The sequence below is a fragment of the Filicampus tigris genome, chromosome 18, assembly GCF_054856515.1.
Source record: "Filicampus tigris isolate MCC_2025a chromosome 18, RoL_Ftig_1.0, whole genome shotgun sequence".
NCBI lineage: Eukaryota > Metazoa > Chordata > Actinopteri > Syngnathiformes > Syngnathidae > Filicampus > Filicampus tigris.
This window is the reverse complement of record NC_141234.1, coordinates 9,120,478-9,137,827: the sequence shown is the minus strand read 5'-3', so window position 1 is coordinate 9,137,827 and position 17,350 is coordinate 9,120,478. Positions and strand designations below refer to the sequence as shown.

General features: G+C 45.7%; 2 protein-coding genes across 7 annotated transcripts; one reads left to right on the top strand and one right to left on the bottom strand.

Annotated features, from left to right (window-relative positions):
- The first annotated feature begins 1,537 nt into the window (after window positions 1–1,537).
- On the top strand, window positions 1,538–6,417 carry LOC147132355 (uncharacterized). 4 transcript variants are annotated; one of them, XM_086014545.1, is made up of 10 exons: window positions 1,538–1,680; window positions 1,745–1,946; window positions 2,016–3,047; window positions 3,156–3,281; window positions 3,495–3,564; window positions 3,788–3,876; window positions 3,996–4,059; window positions 4,129–4,216; window positions 4,285–4,901; window positions 4,991–5,917. In XM_086014545.1, exons 3-8 carry the CDS (start codon window positions 2,964–2,966, stop codon window positions 4,131–4,133), a joined length of 438 nt encoding a protein of 145 aa, XP_085870671.1. In that variant the 5' UTR covers window positions 1,538–1,680; window positions 1,745–1,946; window positions 2,016–2,963; the 3' UTR covers window positions 4,134–4,216; window positions 4,285–4,901; window positions 4,991–5,917. The 4 variants fall into 4 exon arrangements, 1 of the variants encoding a protein (XP_085870671.1); XR_015082075.1 differs by adding an exon at window positions 5,971–6,417 and having other exon boundaries at window positions 3,495–4,059; window positions 4,991–5,816; XR_015082076.1 differs by having other exon boundaries at window positions 3,495–3,876; window positions 4,016–4,059.
- LOC147132354 (uncharacterized) lies at window positions 3,654–17,133 on the bottom strand. 3 transcript variants are annotated; one of them, XM_086014546.1, is made up of 14 exons: window positions 16,623–17,133; window positions 16,357–16,558; window positions 15,257–16,287; window positions 15,024–15,149; window positions 14,699–14,811; window positions 14,423–14,511; window positions 14,240–14,283; window positions 14,083–14,170; window positions 13,478–14,014; window positions 13,238–13,388; window positions 12,337–12,451; window positions 11,352–12,267; window positions 11,223–11,288; window positions 3,654–6,011 (listed from the first exon to the last, which is right to left on the bottom strand). In XM_086014546.1, exons 4-8 carry the CDS (start codon window positions 15,070–15,072, stop codon window positions 14,166–14,168), a joined length of 300 nt encoding a protein of 99 aa, XP_085870672.1. In that variant the 5' UTR covers window positions 15,073–15,149; window positions 15,257–16,287; window positions 16,357–16,558; window positions 16,623–17,133; the 3' UTR covers window positions 3,654–6,011; window positions 11,223–11,288; window positions 11,352–12,267; window positions 12,337–12,451; window positions 13,238–13,388; window positions 13,478–14,014; window positions 14,083–14,165. The 3 variants fall into 3 exon arrangements, 1 of the variants encoding a protein (XP_085870672.1); XR_015082078.1 differs by lacking the exon at window positions 3,654–6,011 and adding an exon at window positions 10,846–11,155 and having other exon boundaries at window positions 14,240–14,511; XR_015082079.1 differs by lacking the exons at window positions 13,238–13,388; window positions 13,478–14,014; window positions 14,083–14,170; ... (5 more) ...; window positions 16,357–16,558; window positions 16,623–17,133 and adding an exon at window positions 12,765–13,231 and having other exon boundaries at window positions 12,337–12,681.
- Window positions 17,134–17,350: the final 217 nt, after the last annotated feature.

Below are 17,350 nucleotides of genomic sequence, written 5' to 3'. Positions count from 1 at the left end.
GCGCTTCCGTCCTTGCAAGAAATGCTTTTGGCTTGGTCTTTGGTGTATAAACATAACACACAGTTTAGCAACTCGCTAGCGATCCATCGTGTACACGGCCGTATATCTGTCAAAGTAAATTCAATTAGGTGTTATTGTTACAGGGTGGTCCGTGTAGGTCAGTGTACCTTACGTTCATTCTATTTTTAATTGTGAAACGCAAATCAAAAAACAAATTTGGGTTTGTATTTTCAATTTTCATTTTTGAATCAAAATTAGGATATTCATTTTAACGCCTCTTTAAAAAATAAACTACAAAATATGTGGAGTTTTCTGGAAAGGTCTCGAATATCCGTATTTCCAGTTTCAATATTAAATTTTCAATTTTTACGCTTTTCAGCCGTTGGTTCGCGCTGCAGGAAGCACAGGAAGTAGTGTAGTAGTCACTAGCCTCGCTTTCAGAGCGAGAAAAAGTTGGCTTGACATTCTGATATTCAGTTTGAGTTAGGAACCGTCCACAAATTTTATTCGCAATGGTATCAAAAATGGATAAAACTTCTCCAAAATGACCTATACAAAATACAATTTGAGGTGTAGTAGACTTTAATTTACCAACTACTTTAGCAATCAGAATAAGAAAAAAAATGTTTCATTTGATTTTTGATGAATATTTGTGTCTCTTTAGCACTATACTCATCATTGAATTGGCTCCAACTTCTCCCAAATGATCTATAAAAGGAACATTTGAGGTGTAGTAGTTAAATGCCTCCCTTTGCTCATCTACTACAGACATCAGAATTACAAAATGTTAATTAATTGATTTTTGGTGAATAGTTTTGTCAATTTATGACACAAACAAACATAACATTTGTACACTGTCCCTAACTCGTGAATATCGAACGTCAGGCCAACTTTTTCTCGCTGAACTGCACCCCAATTGTAATAAAGTGGTAGAAATGTTCGCATGAGGGAGAAATTTAGCGCGACCATTTTTCTTATTAAATATCCTTAGGGTTTGAGGGACACCATTGTGTTGGTAGCTGTAAGTGCGGGCTCCACTAAATAGACGAGACTGAGACGGCTCCGAATTGAAGGGTTTGCAATCGTTTATTTTACAACGTCAAAACAGTAACTCCCCTGGGCCACAAGAGGGCGTCAGGGTTAGCGCATCCAATGAGTCTCTACCATAACATCCCCCTTTCTGAGTGCATCTTAAACTATAATGTAAATTCGAAATGTTTCAATGTAGATTGTAGAAAGGGAATCTTGGACCAGAGGTGGTGTGAAGGAAGAGCCATTCAGAGGAGAACTTTTGGAATTGCTCTGTTAGGATCATGTGGTGCTGGGGGGAAGCGGTTGTGCAGGAATGGTTCCGATCAAACAGATCCACATTCCACACCAACTAGCTCCCAGGGACGTGTTGGGAATTCCGTGGGCAGCAGTGTTTCTCTGTGTTGTAGTCTGTCTTTAGCACATGTGGCACATTCAGACACTATGTGTTGGTAGCTGTAAGTGCGGGCTCCACTAAATAGACGAGACCGAGACGGCTCCGAATTGAAGGGCTTGCAATCGTTTATTTTACAATGTCAAAACAGTAACTCCCCTGGGCCACAAGAGGGTACTCAAGGTTAGCGCCTGCAGGGCAATTGGCGACAGGTGTGCAGGAGGTGAATCACGTGCGGTGCAGCAAGATGGCGACCGGTGAGGTGGGCACGCGAGCAAATGTGTGTCGCCGTTTCTCACGATGGCATTTTGTTTGTTGCAGGATTTACACTCTTGATTCACGCAACGGCGTTTGACCACAGCACGTCGCAATTCCCTTCTCTTCGTTTCATTGAGCAGCGCCGTTGAACAAGCAGAAGAAAAAGATTAGCGGACCTCAGGCCTGCAGGTATGCATGAGTTGAATCATCAGGTGCAGTCTCCAGCTGCGGCAAGATGGCGACCGACCGTTTGGGCTTTTCTCAAGTAAGTGAGCACGCTAGCAAATGTTTGTCGTTTGTTGCCGTTTCTCACGAATGCATTTTGTTGTTGCAGGATTTGCACACTTAAGGGATCCAACGGCGTTTGAGCACAGCACGTCACAATTCACTTTATTTTGTTTGATGTATGGATCTTTGTTTCTTTTGAATTATTTCAAGTTATTTTGTTTTGTTTTATGCTGGCCAGCCTTTTTTTTTATTTTATTTTTGTGAATGTAGCTAATAGCTTTTTACATGGCAATTGAATTGTTCAGATTTTTTTTGTTGTTGTCATTTTTGGTATGTATGTATTACAGGTGGTATGTAAGGATATTTGTCTGGGGCTTTCTAATCTGGTTTTATGAAGTTTACTGTCAGGCTCAAAAATGTTTTATTTTTATTTTGGGTTGCCTTCCCCAATATGAGGTAGGCCTACTATTTGTGAACCCTCTCCATTTGTATTAATGTGGCGGCTTATTTACCAATGTGCAACTTCCTTTTGAATGTTTTGTGAATGTGGTTTTATCTAACCCTTGACCTAACCCTTGACGGCAATTGTCACGAATTTGCATCCAAACCCTTTGCGCTCCAAATCCGAAATCGCGACTGAATTCCGCTGGTTTGAAAAAAAAAAAAAAAAAAAAAGGGAACAAAAAAAACGCACACGTCGGGACATTTTGGAAGTATTGGTTTCTCTGATTTCTGGTCGGCGGGGACACTTCATCCTATTTGGACGGCTAAGCTTGCCCATGGTACACGGCGATTTTTGGGCTGAAACTTTGATTATCTGTCTGAGGTAAGTTGTGCTAAAATGAAAATATGAATGGTCTTAATGTGTACCTGTATCACTAACATGAGAGAATGCCGATGGCGAGTATCTTTCAATAAATTTCACCAATTTCGGTTTGATGCTAATTTGCCGTAGTCAACCACAATGGCGTAATTCCGGCAGCAAATTTCCTTTAGAAACTGACATTCTAATTGGTATCTGTAATTATTACAAAAATAACATGTTCAGTTATAAATGCAATTTCTGTTGATTGTTTGTAGAACTAAAAACAAATGCAGAATCCTTCGATACAAGGCAAGCAGGAGGACCCAAGACCAGGTGACAATAAGTTTGGATGCAGTTTCAGCTTGTTTGACGTTTTTGGATGGAACTGTTTACACGTTGGTTCCATCTTGTCTAAATTGATTTCTTTTTTTTATGTCGTAGTCTGATTGGAAGGGCTGGATTGTGCACATGTGCAATGTTTGTCTGTGCCTCAACAAACTTTTGTCATCTGAAGTGACATGCTCACTGTCCACACTGAAAGGGCGCTCAAACGGAGAGGGAGGAAAGGTAAGCAAACTTTTTTTTTTCTTCAAAAAGTTCTTTCTTCAAAAGTTTTTTCTTTAAAAAATTGTAGTCATCAAGGAACTGATGTGTGGCATTTAGGGTAGATGCTAAATATCCACCCTATTTAGAGTGATCAACACAAATTGAACCTTTGACCTCCCTCTCTGTGTTCAGTGATTAATACAAACCCCCGCATCCTCCCTTCTTTATTTCAAGGTTGTGGAGGCACCAGATTTGGTGTGGGACACCAAGTCAAACTGGACCAGGATAATGACTACATGTACAAGTGGGGTTGTTTTTTGAGTCAAAAATTCAGTTAAAAGTATGTGTGCTTCCAAAATAAGCGGATGGTGAAAAAAAAATATGGGCCTCAAGTCATATGCCGATTTTTGTTTTATTCTGAACGGTACAACCTGTTACATCGGATGTTATGTTGTTTTAGTGGGTGCTCTAACCTGTCACTGTTGTACTTGTTCTTTTCCCCTCCCCTCGCTGTGTTGATGACGCAGGTTGTTGTCTGGCGGCAGTGGAGCGGGACGGTCCGAAGGCCGCCAAGAACCGCCGGACGAGGGTTAGCGTTCCACATGCGCACAATGAAGTGAGCAAGCACACAATTGCACGTTTTGCAGGGTGGCAAAAAGTGTTTTGGTCGAACATTGTACTCCACTCGTATGGAAATCTTAAATCAGTCTGTCTAAGCTGCAAATGTACTTGTAGCCCATGTTTTATGTTGCAAGGTGGAGCGGGATGGGCGAGAGGCACCAAGATCCACCAGATGAGGGTAATGACGCCGACCGATCTGGAAATGGAAGAAATGCGCAACTCCAGTTTGGTTTTGTTTGTATTGCAGGGTGAAGAAGCCGCTTGAGACGGGTGACGCCGAAGGCAACTAGAGCAAGACTAGAAATGCACCAAAGCAGATTTGTGGGGTGGCAGAGGTAGCAAAGCACATGGCAATTTGATAGGCAAGGGGCATATCATTATTTTATGTATTTTTTGGTTGCAGGTCTCAGATGGCGCTGGATGGACTGAGGAAAAGGAGCGGTTGAAAAAATGAAGAATCAAGCGTCACACGAGTATAATCCGCCTGAGGGGCGTCTGTAAATGGTGAACAGGAGGGGGCAGAGTAGTGAGCTTTGTGGTATGCCTTGGTCGCGCGTAGGTTGTCGTCGTCGTCGTCGTCGTCGTCGTCGTCGTCGTCGTCGTCGTCGTCGTCGTCGTCGTCGTCGTCGTCGTCGTCGTCGTCGTCGTCGACGAAAAGATCTGATAAGGGTAGGCGTGGACAGTGTTTCTTTTTTTTTCTTTCCTCAAGCCGATGGTTGGACACATTTGTCAGGTTGAGTGCTCTTTGGTAGTTGTAGTTGGTCAGCTGGTTGTTTGGCTTGTCTGGATCCAGACTCAGAGCAGCTTTTTGTTGTTTGAGGATGTCAGTTTGAAAGCTGGTGTGTGGGTAACAGTTCAGGCAGGCCTTGAAGAATTCTGTCACATTTAGTGAACAACACTCAACGTTTTTCAGTGTGTTTCACAGTTGTAGAGGCACCTGACCGGACAAGTGTTGGAGAGGAACTGCACCAGGGTAATGAGTACATGGATAAATATGACGTCCGACGGTTCAAAAGTCAGGTAAGGAAAGTGGACAAATGCCAATAAATGAGACTGTCCGACTCGGCAATGTGGCCCAAACATGGCGATTTGTGTTTTTGGCTGAACAGCAGAGCATCGCCCTTCGCCGGAGTGATGGTGGCAAATGTTGAGCTCTTGGGACAGGCGGAGATGACCAGCATGCTGCGTCTGTCTCTTCATCAGATCTTCGGCCATGATGAGTGACGGCACGGCTTTGTCCTTTTTTGTTTGTGGTATGGTTCAATTTTTCTTCCTCGTTGATGACTTGCGCGCTGTTACAAGGAAGCCGAGGAGTGGGACGACCCAAGAGTTCGGCAAGACCGGCCGGACGAGTGTCATCATGAGCGCACGATGAAGCGGGCAGCACACAACTGGGTTGCACGCTTTGCAGGCTGGACGGTGTGTCGGATGGGACAAAAGGACGGACGGACGGGCGAGTGGAACCATGAAAGTAGACACTCCAATCAAGTTGCTGTGTGGATTCAGCAGACCGGGACGAGTTCTGAGGCGGACCACTTCCCCGAGAGACATCGTCCTGGAGGATTCTGCATCGACAGACAGACCGAGCCACGTCCTGTGGAAGAACCGCTTCCCTGAAGGCGTCTGCCTGTCATGTTGAACTCTAAAATGAAATGCTGTTTGAGTTGACATTGCGCAGCAGCGCATTGCGTGAAATGTTGCGGGAAGGGGTTCCGTCCGCCGTTCGTGCTCACTTCACGTGGTGCTCATCAGGGGTTGTGGCTAAGCTTTGTCCACTGTGGGTTTGCTTGAAGGGCTCCACGAACGCACTTGACTTGTCGTTGCAGGATGGAGGAGCCGCCAGACCCAGGTCCCAAAACACATGGCCACTAAATCACCAGCACGGAACCGCTGCGGCCGACTGTGCCCGTCTCGCGCCCGCCTGATCGGCCATGAGTGAGCCTGCGCTCTACTTGAACCTTCATGAGATCTTCGGCCGTGATGAGTCATGTCCTGTTTGCTTCGATTTTTTTTTTTTTTTTTTTTTTTTTTTTTTTTTTTTTCTCTCTCTCTCTCCCCCGTTCTTCCCTGCCTTGTTGATGACTTACAGGCTGTGTTACTGGACGGCAGTGGAGTGGGATGGCCAAAGAGCTGCAAAGAACCACCAGATGAGTAATCACCCAAGCACACAATCGGGTGACAAACGCACAACTGAATGTTTTGCACGATGAACAATGAGACGGGTAAAGTAGAAACGGCAAGAAAATGAGTGACTTGGAACAAAATAATTCAATTTTTGATGTTGCAGTGTGGCGGCGCTTGGAGAGCGAAGGGTCAACGTAACAGGGAGAGTATATGTCTTTGTTCTTCCACTTGGTTTGTTCGTCGCCTCTGTCACTAATTCACTGGGTGTGCACTAACCAACACTGACTGCTTCATGGGGATTTTGGACTGAGCTGTGCGTTAAGGCAACAATGCTGCAAAAGTGTTTTGACATGTTTCGTTTTTATTTTGTTCCAAATGTGTCTTTGTACTCGAATTAAAATTGTAAAGTGGTTTGGAGTGGTCCTTTGGTTTGAGAGTACAAGTGACAAAACAAGAGGTCCTCGGGTTATGAACCAGATCCGTTCCTACGCTGGTCACGTGGCCTGAATTTCCACTTAAGGCGGAATTAACCCTTTAACACCATCTAAATTTCTAAATAGCCGACGTTCGTCTGCATCTTGCCTTTCTCCGACCTGTTGATGCTAGCTGGCTTCGTTTCCATTGTAATCACATTCCTCTTGGTTGAACCAGAATTGCTCAAATGCTGAAAAAAAAAAAGTTGTGTATATATATATATATTCACACACTATGGCGCTGGTGACAAAATGGCGGACGGCTCATTTCGTAGGCCTGCTCGGATTGCGGGTAATGTTACAAAAAGTTGCGATATACATCAGGCTATTGCCAAACTAGGCTTAACACACGTTATTCACATAAACATTTTATGTAACTAAGTTTCTCACCTTAATTCATTCTGTGCCCAACAGACGTCGCTTCCGTAACCTCAGTTAGGATTTTTAGAGGGTGCATGTGTCTTTCAAAACTCTTTGCGTGTAATTGGAAAAATACGTGTTTTATATGTAAGGTGTTTTTGTTGTGGGTGGGGGGCTAGACAAAACTAGTATATATACAGTACATGTGTGTATATGCAGTGGGTGTTAAATTTGAAGTTGCAGTAGAAATGTCACTGAAGTGCATTCAATTTGCTGATACGTGCGGAAACCCTGAAAAATTATTTCGTTGAGAGAATTAGTTCCTCATTACATTGCGCACACTTATGTGCATTGTAAAGTGCAATACACACTGGAGAGTTATACGGTTGGAGTAAAAATAGGTGAAAGGTTTCTTTTGTCTGCTAATTGTTAAGGGAGTGTGATGCCCACAAAGAAATGAACACTTTCCACACAGTCAAAAGGTACTTTATATATACACAGTACACACGTTGGAGAGAGATGCGCGCATCGCACAGACACATGGCACGTCACGGCGGGGCTCGACCCGTTGACCTCACGGGAACAATTCCCGGGTGACTCCTCTCGGCCAGCGCAGATCTGATGTGTTAACCGCCTCCCGTCCATTCATCTTCGACAGGCGAACGTCTCGAGCCGCGGGCGCCACATTCGGCTCGTCAAGTCAAAAGTGTGACGTAATGTTGTCCCGTGTCCGCCGTGGTCGGGTGGTTAGTGACACCGGCTGCGATCATGTTGGATGAGAGATCAAATCTGCCTACCTGCTGCGCAAAGAAAGCAAACCTTTATAGCGATTTTTAAAATGTAATTATACAAAAAAACGTACTTGTGTACATGCAAAAGGCTAACATTAAATATTACACAGTCAAAGAAGAGAAAGTTAGTTTGCACTTATTAATTGCATTGGAAAGAATTTCAGCGTTAGAATTAGAAGCATACATTGTACAGGTCAATGGTTAGAGTTAGTTGCATATATCGCACGGTCAGGGTGAGTTATATACATTGCACAGATATTTATACCTTCGCACGGTTAGGGTTAGTTACATATATTGCACAGACATTTACACATGACGCGGTATGGCGGGGCTCGCACCCTGGACCTCAGGTGTACGAACCCCAGACGCATTCCTCTCGGCTAGCGAGGAGCTGGAGACGACAGCCGCTCCTCGGACATCCATCCTCAACAATTGAAAGCGGGCGCCACTCGGAGCTCGACAAAGGTAAAAGTGTGCAGCGACCGGTCAACCGCCACAGCCACCGTGGTCGAGTGGTTAACGTAACACTGCGGCAAAGCCTCGGACTCGATTACGAATCCCCGTACCTCCACAACAGACTGTGAGGCAGTAGACATTAACAGGCATTCGAATTTGTGAATGGGTTGCACGTTAAGTATTTAACCACTATTTACGTTTTACAGTTGTTCTTTTATTATGTTGATTAGAATGCTGTGGGGGGGACCCGGTGGGACCCGGTGGGACGCGGCCTCAATCAGCCCCGCCCACCCCACGGACCGCGCCCACCCCGGGACCCCGCCCACCAGCATCCAGCAATGATACCAGAAGGACACTAGTAGACACTGGAAAGAGACTAGAAAGACACTAGTAGGGTAGGAGCTGGACAACTGTCTTTCTTAATGATACTAGAAGGATGCTAGTAGACGAAGGCCGGCCCCTACCCTACTAGCGTCCCTCTAGTGTCTGTTGGCATCCCACTACCATCATTAAGAAAGACACTACAACTGTCTTTCTATTGTCTACTGGCATCCTTCTAGTATCATTAAGAAAGACACTAGTAGGGTAGGGGCCGGCCTTCGGCCGGCCCCTACCCTACTAGTGTCTTTCTGGTCTCTTACCTAGTAGGGTAGGGGCCGGCCTTCGGCCGGCCCCTACCCTACTAGTCTCTCTCTAGTGTCTCTTATCTAGTGTCTGTTGGTGTCCCTCTGGTGTCTCGTCTGGTGTCATTAAGAAAGACACTAGTAGAGTGTCTTTCTGGTCTCTTACCTAGTAGGGTAGGGGCCGGCCGAAGGCCGGCCCCTACCCTACCCTACTAGTGTCTTCCTAGTCTCTTGCCTAGAGCTGGTGTCCACTGGCATCCCCCTATGATCATTAAGAAAGACACTAGTAGGGTAGGGTAGGGGCCGGCCGAAGGCCGGCCCCTACCCTACTAGTGTCTTTCTAATAGTATCTTATCTAGTGTCTGTTGGTGTCCCTCTGGTGTCATTAAGAAAAACACTAGTAGGGTAGGGGCCGGCCGAAGATACTACCCTACTAGTGTCCTTCTAGTCTCTTTCCAGTGTCTGCTGGTCTACCCCTCGTGGGCGGAGTCCCGGGGTGGGCGGAGTCTCGGGGTGGGCGGAGTCCCGGGGTGGGCGGAGTCCCGGGGTGGGCGGGCCTGGTTGAGGCCACGTCCCACCTGGTCCCGCCCACAACCAACACGAAAAAAGAACAACTCTAACACTTAATTTGTGTTCACACAATGCCTGTCAATGTTTACTGTCTCACAGTCTGTACTGGAGGTACGAGAGGTTCGTACCAGGGTCCGAGGCTTTGCCGCACTGTTACGTTAACCACTCGACCACGGTGGCTCTGGCAGTTGACCGGTCGCTGCACACTTTTACCTTTGTCGAGCTCCGAGTGGCGCCCGCGTTCAATTGTTGAGGATGAATGAACGAGGTGCGACGTTCATCCTCAGGTCCTCGCTAGGTGAGAGGATTGCGTCTAGGGTTCGTTCACCTGAGGTCCAGGGTACGAACCCCCCCCCCCCCCCCCCCATATCGTGTCATGCATAAATGCTTGTGTAATGTATGTAACTAACCCTAACCGTGCGATGTATAAATGTCTGTGCAATGTATGTAACTAACCCTAACCGTGCGATATGTGCAAATAATCCTAACCGTTCACCCGTACCGATGTGTGCTTCTAACACTAATCCTAACGCTGAAACTCCGCCCTGTGCAATTTAAATTCTGAGATTTAATGCCAGCTTTTTGCATGTACACAGGTACTGGTTTTTTTTGTAGCTCAAAAACAAATAATGCGAGGATCACACAATAATATTTACATTTTTAAAATTTAAATTGCTATAAAGATTCGCCTGTTTTGCGCAGCAGGTATGCGGATTTGATCTCTCATCCAACATGATCGCAGCCGGTGTCACTAACCACCCGACCACGGCGGACACGGGACAACATTACCCCCGTCACACTTTTGACTTGACGAGCCGAATGTCGCGCCCGCAGCTCGAGACGTTCGCCTGTCAACGATGAATGGACGGGAGGCGGTAAACACGTGAGGTCAACGGTTCGAGCCCCGCCGTAACGTGCCATGTGTATGCCTATCCCTCTACTACGTGTGTACTGTATATGTAAAGTATCTTTTGATGCAGTAATTGAAGGTTGGACTATGCGGGATGTGTTCATTTCTTTTTCGCCATTACTGTCCCTTCACTGGGAAAACAATTATCGGACACCTTCCACCTATTTTAACCCCAACTGTGTAACTGTCCAGTGTGTATTGCACTTTACAATGCGCAATGTAGTGAGGAATAACTAATTTTCTCTACAAAATAATTTTTCAGGGTTTCTGCAGGTATCAGCAAATTGAATGCACTTTAGTGACATTTCTAATGCAACTTCAAATTTAACACCCACTGCATACACACGTACAGTACATATATACTAGTTATGATTCCTAGTTTTTTTCCCCGCAAAACACCTTACTTTACACACTTTTTTTTTTTTTTTTTTTAAGAAAAACTCCCAACAGAATATTGTAAAGGCATGTGTATAGTAAATACTGAACCATTCCTTGTTTGACTATATTTTAGTCGTGTTGTAAGCCTTAGGCCATTTTAAAAAAATTCCTTATCATGGAATGTTTAGGAAAATGCCACTCTGCACATAATTTTTTTATAAAACACGGCTACATGTACTCCCTGGCCAATGTAAAAAAAAAAAAAAAAAAAAAAAAATGACCACTTGACAATTTTAATTCAAGTACACAGGCATGTTTGGAACATCCAAAAGGAAGCTTCGCATCCCTTCAGACATAACAAAATACAAACATGTCAAACCAACATTTCAGAGAACAAGTTATTACAACAAAGCATTGTTGCCTTGACGCACGGCTGGGCACAAAATGCTCATCATGCTGTCAGTGTTAGTCAGTGCACACCCGGTGAGTTAGTGACAGAGAGGAGACAAACACGAAACAAGAAAAACATACTCTCCCTTTCAAGTTGGCGCTTTGCTGTCTGAGCGCCCGCCCCTCTCGTTGGGGAACGCTACGAAAAAGAAGGACTCGTAACAGGCCTCGACATCCATGTCAACGCGCACGACTTTGACGCTCACCTCGAGAGCCGAGAAGCTGTTCATCTTGGAGCCGTCCTTCCTCTTTTTCATCACGCCGATGGCCTTCTGCAACAAGAACAACATTTTCATTGTGTCGCTTGCTTCCATATTTGCCATGCGTTTTGTTACCCTTGCATCCGGCTCCTCTTCCACCCTGCCGACTTTTGGGACTGTCACTTTGATTTGGACGCATGCATTTATACTTCTGGCCCTGTTCTGGTTCTCGCAGGTGACTCTCGTACCATTGCGGCTTCTCCACGCTGCTGCTGCAACAGCAACAGAGGATAGAGTTGTATGTCACGAGCCCGTTTCATTGCCGGTTAGCCCCACCCGGCTCATTGGTCATCCTGCAAAATATTCGGTAGAACCAGGTGGGCGTTTGTCACCCGATGGGCTGCTTGAATGATACTTCCAACTGATGGTTCTTTACGCCATCCCACTCCACTGCTGCCGAGTAATAGCCAGTGAAGCAGAAGAGGAAATATGAATCATACTAAAAAACTAATCATGGCCTAAAATCGTATGAAGGTTCATGTCGACTGCAGGCTCACCGATGTGAGACTGTCACATCCAGCTGACTTTTGACCCATCTGGCTCCTTCTCCGCCATGCGAAACTGCAAAAACAAACACCGCTAGTTGTCTCTTGCTACTGCTCGTCCGGTCCGGAGCCTCCAAAACTCTGAAACATGCTTTGTGTTGATCAATATGACTGACGCCTTCCTCAACAGCATACACCAACATCCTAAAACCGCATCAAGCTGCTCTGGATCCAGACAAGCTAAACCAAAGAGCACTCAACCTGACAAACGTGTCCAACCATCGGCTTGAAAAAAACAAACAAAAAAACACTGTCCACACCTACCCTTATCAAATCTTTTCTACGACGACAACAACCTATGCGCAACCAAGGCATACCACAAAGCTCACTACTCTGCCCCCTCCTGTTCACCATTTACAGACGCCCTTCAGAGGGATTCTACTCGTTTGCCGCTCGATTCTTCCTTTGTGAAACTGCTCCTCGTCCCGTCCAGCTCCATCCGAGCCCTGCAATCAAAAAACAAATACAAATTGTAGTTTGTGTCCCTTGTATCTTCATTTGCCATGTTTTGTTACCCTCTGCCCAGCCTTTCGATTCATCCAGCTCCTCACACGCTCTTGCAGACAGATTATACACTGGGAACTGGCTGTGCCACCTTCATTTGATGTGTGGAATCGCTCCGTCTGAGCTCTGCAACAACAACAATTGCGGTTGTGCCACCTGTTTGAGTTGCCAGGTGTGTTGTTACCTGGCATGGGCCTTTCCTTTCATGCGGCTCCTCTTCCATCCTGCAAAACAAGCATCAACACAGCACACCATGACACCTTTGGCCATTGCCATGATATTGCCACACATTTGCTTTTGTCACGCTGCTGTGGTTGGACGCGACCGGCTCAGTCCCGAGCGGCTCCTTCGCCATCCTGCAACGACAAGTCATGTGCGTTCGTGGAGCCCTTCAAGCAAACCCACAGTGGACAAAGCTTAGCCACACCCCGATCAGCACCTGCGAAGTGAGCACGGACGGCGGACGGAACCCCTTCCCGCAACATTTCACGCAATGCGCTGCTGCGCAATGTCAACTCTAACAGCATTTCATTTTAGAGTTCAACATGACAGGCAGACGCCTTCAGGGAAGCGGTTCTTCCACAGGACGTGGCTCGCTCGCTTGGTCGATGCAGAATCCTCCAGGACGAGCTCTGAGGCAGACCACTCCCCCGAGAGACGTCTGCTGAATCCACACAGCAACTTGATTGGAGTGTCTACTTTCACGGTTCCACTCGCCCGTCCTTTTGTCCCATCCGGCACACCGTCCAGCCTGCAAAGCGTGCAACCCAGTTGTGTGTTGCCCGCTTCATCGTGCGCTCATGATGACCCTCGTCCGGCCGGTCTTGCCGAACTCTTGGGCCGTCCCACTCCTCGGCTGCCTTGTAACACAGCGCGCAAGTCATCAACGAGGAAGAAAAACTTGAACCATACCACAAACAAAAAAGGACAAAGCCGTGCCGTGACTCATCATGGCTGAAGATCTGACAAAGAGACGGACGCAGCATGCTGGTCATCTCCGCCTGTTCCAAGAGCTCAACATTTGCCACCATCACTCCGGCCAAGGTCGAAGGGCGATGCTCTGCTGTTCAGGCAAAAACACAAATCGCCATGTTTGGGCCACATTGCCGAGTCGGACAGTCTCATTTATTGGCATTTGTCCATTTTTCTTACCTGACTTTTGAACCGTCGGACGTCATATTTGTCCATGTACTCATTACCCTGGTGCAGTTCCTCTCCAACACTTGTCCGGTCAGGTGCCTCTACAACTGTGAAACACACTGAAAAACGTTGAGTGTTGTTCACTAAATGTGACAGAATTCTTCAAGGCCTGCCTGAACTGTTACCCACACACCAGCTTTCAAACTGACATCCTCAAACAACAAAAAGCTGCTCTGAGTCTGGATCCAGACAAGCCAAACAACCAGCTGACCAACTACAACAACCAAAGAGCACTCAACCTGACAAATGTGTCCAACCATGGCTTGAGGAAAACAAAACAAAAACACACTGTCCAGCCTACCCTTATCAGATCTTTTCTACAACGACAACGACCTGCGCGCGACCAAGGCAAACCACAAAGCTCACTACTCTGCCCCCTCCTGTTCACCATTTACAGACGCCCCTCAGGCGGATTATACTCGTGTGACGCTTGATTCTTCATTTTTTCAACCGCTCCTTTTCCTCAGTCCATCCAGCGCCATCTGAGACCTGCAACCAAAAAATACATAAAATAATGATATGCCCCTTGCCTATCAAATTGCCATGTGCTTTGCTACCTCTGCCACCCCACAAATCTGCTTTGGTGCATTTCTAGTCTTGCTCTAGTTGCCTTTGGCGTCACCCGTCTCAAGCGGCTTCTTCACCCTGCAATACAAACAAAACCAAACTGGAGTTGCGCATTTCTTCCATTTCCAGATCTGTCGGCGTCATTACCCTCATCTGGTGGATCTTGGTGCCTCTCGCCCATCCCGCTCCACCTTGCAACATAAAACATGGGCTACAAGTACATTTGCAGCTTAGACAGACTGATTTAAGATTTCCATACGAGTGGAGTACAATGTTCGACCAAAACACTTTTTGCCACCCTGCAAAACGTGCAATTGTGTGCTTGCTCACTTCATTGTGCGCATGTGGAACGCTAACCCTCGTCCGGCGGTTCTTGGTGGCCTTCGGACCGTCCCGCTCCACTGCCGCCAGACAACAACCTGCGTCATCAACACAGCGAGGGGAGGGGAAAAGAACAAGTACAACAGTGACAGGTTAGAGCACCCACTAAAACAACAAAACATCCGATGTAACAGGTTGTACCGTTCAGAATAAAACAAAAATCGGCATATGACTTGAGGCCCATATTTTTTTTTCACCATCCGCTTATTTTGGAAGCACACGTACCTTTACCTGGATTTTTGACTCAAAAAACACCAAAAAAAACCACTTGTACATGTAGTCATTATCCTGGTCCAGTTTGACTTGGTGCCCCACACCAAATCTGGTGCCTCCACAACCTTGAAATAAAGAAGGGAGGATGCGGGGGTTTGTATTAATCACTGAACACAGAGAGGGAGGTCAAAGGTTCAATTTGTGTTGATCACTCTAAATAGGGTGGATATTTAGCATCTACCCTAAATGCCACACATTAGTTCCTTGATGACTACAATTTTTTAAAGAAAAAACTTTTGAAGAAAGAACTTTTTGAAGAAAAAAAAAGTTTGCTTACCTTTCCTCCCTCTCCGTTTGAGCGCCCTTTCAGTGTGGACAGTGAGCATGTCACTTCAGATGACAAAAGTTTGTTGAGGCACAGACAAACATTGCACATGTGCACAATCCAGCCCTTCCAATCAGACTACGACATAAAAAAAGAAATCAATTTAGACAAGATGGAACCAACGTGTAAACAGTTCCATCCAAAAACGTCAAACAAGCTGAAACTGCATCCAAACTTATTGTCACCTGGTCTAGGGTCCTCCTGCTTGCCTTGTATCGAAGGATTCTGCATTTGTTTTTAGTTCTACAAACAATCAACAGAAATTGCATTTATAACTGAACATGTTATTTTTGTAATAATTACAGATACCAATTTGAATGTCAGTTTCTAAAGGAAATTTACTGCCGGAATTACGCCATTGTGGTTGACTACGGCAAATTAGCATCAAACCGAAATTGGTGAAATTTATTGAAAGATACTCGCCATCGGCATTCTCTCATGTTAGTGATACAGGTACACATTAAGACCATTCATATTTTCATTTTAGCACAACTTACCTCAGACAGATAATCAAAGTTTCAGCCCAAAAATCGCCGTGTACCATGGGCAAGCTTAGCCGTCCAAATAGGATGAAGTGTCCCCGCCGACCAGAAATCAGAGAAACCAATACTTCCAAAATGTCCCGACGTGTGCGTTTTTTTGTTCTCTTTTTTTTTTTTTTTTTTTTTTTTTTTCAAACCAGCGGAATTCAGTCGCGATTTCGGATTTGGAGCGCAAAGGGTTTGGATGCAAATTCGTGACAATTGCCGTCAAGGGTTAGATAAAACCACATTCACAAAGTCGCAAAACATTCAAAAGGAAGTTGCACATTGGTAAATAAGCCGCCACACTAATACAAATGGAGAGGGTTCACAAATAGTAGGCCTACCTCATATTGGGAAAGGCAACCCAAAATAAAAATAAAAAACATTTTTGAGCCTGACAGTAAACTTCATAAAACCAGATTAGAAATACCCAGACAAATATCCTTACATACCACCTGTAATACATACATACCAAAAATGACAACAACAAAAAAAATCTGAACAATTCAATTGCCATGTAAAAAGCTATTAGATACATTCACACACACACAAAAAAAAAGCTGGCCAGCATAAAACAAAACAAAATAACTTGAAATAATTCAAAAGAAACAAAGATCCATACATCAAACAAAATAAAGTGAATTGTGACGTGCTGTGCTCAAACGCCGTTGGATCCCTTAAGTGTGCAAATCCTGCAACAACAAAATGCATTCGTGAGAAACGGCAACAAACGACAAACATTTGCTAGCGTGCTCACTTACTTGAGAAAAGCCCAAACGGTCGGTCGCCATCTTGCCGCAGCTGGAGACTGCACCTGATGATTCAACTCATGCATACCTGCAGGCCTGAGGTCCGCTAATCTTTTTCTTCTGCTTGTTCAACGGCGCTGCTCAATGAAACGAAGAGAAGGGAATTGCGACGTGCTGTGGTCAAACGCCGTTGCGTGAATCAAGAGTGTAAATCCTGCAACAAACAAAATGCCATCGTGAGAAACGGCGACACACATTTGCTCGCGTGCCCACCTCACCGGTCGCCATCTTGCTGCACCGCACGTGATTCACCTCCTGCACACCTGTCGCCAATTGCCCTGCAGGCGCTAACCTTGAGTACCCTCTTGTGGCCCAGGGGAGTTACTGTTTTGACATTGTAAAATAAACGATTGCAAGCCCTTCAATTCGGAGCCGTCTCTGTCTCGTCTATTTAGTGGAGCCCGCACTTACAGCTACCAACACATAGTGTCTGAATGTGCCACATGTGCTAAAGACAGACTACAACACAGAGAAACACTGCTGCCCACGGAATTCCCAACACGTCCCTGGGAGCTAGTTGGTGTGGAATGTGGATCTGTTTGATCGGAACCATTCCTGCACAACCGCTTCCCCCCAGCACCACATGATCCTAACAGAGCAATTCCAAAAGTTCTCCTCTGAATGGCTCTTCCTTCACACCACCTCTGGTCCAAGATTCCCTTTCTACAATCTACATTGAAACATTTCGAATTTACATTATAGTTTAAGATGCACTCAGAAAGGGGGATGTTATGGTAGAGACTCATTGGATGCGCTAACCCTGACGCCCTCTTGTGGCCCAGGGGAGTTACTGTTTTGACGTTGTAAAATAAACGATTGCAAACCCTTCAATTCGGAGCCGTCTCAGTCTCGTCTATTTAGTGGAGCCCGCACTTACAGCTACCAACACAATGGTGTCCCTCAAACCCTCAGGATATTTAATAAGAAAAATGGTCGCGCTAAATCT

Excerpts from the sequence above, each read along its gene's own strand:
- LOC147132354 (XM_086014546.1), bottom strand. The coding sequence starts at position 15,072 with ATGCTCACTGTCCACACTGAAAGGGCGCTCAAACGGAGAGGGAGGAAA. Across the intron at positions 14,512-14,698 it reads AGTCAAAAATCCAGGTAAAG|GTTGTTGTCTGGCGGCAGTG; the intron begins GTACGTGTGCTT and ends TTGATGACGCAG. Across the intron at positions 14,284-14,422 it reads TTCCACATGCGCACAATGAA|GTGGAGCGGGATGGGCGAGA; the intron begins GTGAGCAAGCAC and ends TTATGTTGCAAG.
- LOC147132355 (XM_086014545.1), top strand. The coding sequence starts at position 2,964 with ATGCAATTTCTGTTGATTGTTTGTAGAACTAAAAACAAATGCAGAATC. Across the intron at positions 3,282-3,494 it reads CAAACGGAGAGGGAGGAAAG|GTTGTGGAGGCACCAGATTT; the intron begins GTAAGCAAACTT and ends CTTTATTTCAAG. Across the intron at positions 3,877-3,995 it reads TTCCACATGCGCACAATGAA|CCCATGTTTTATGTTGCAAG; the intron begins GTGAGCAAGCAC and ends ATGTACTTGTAG.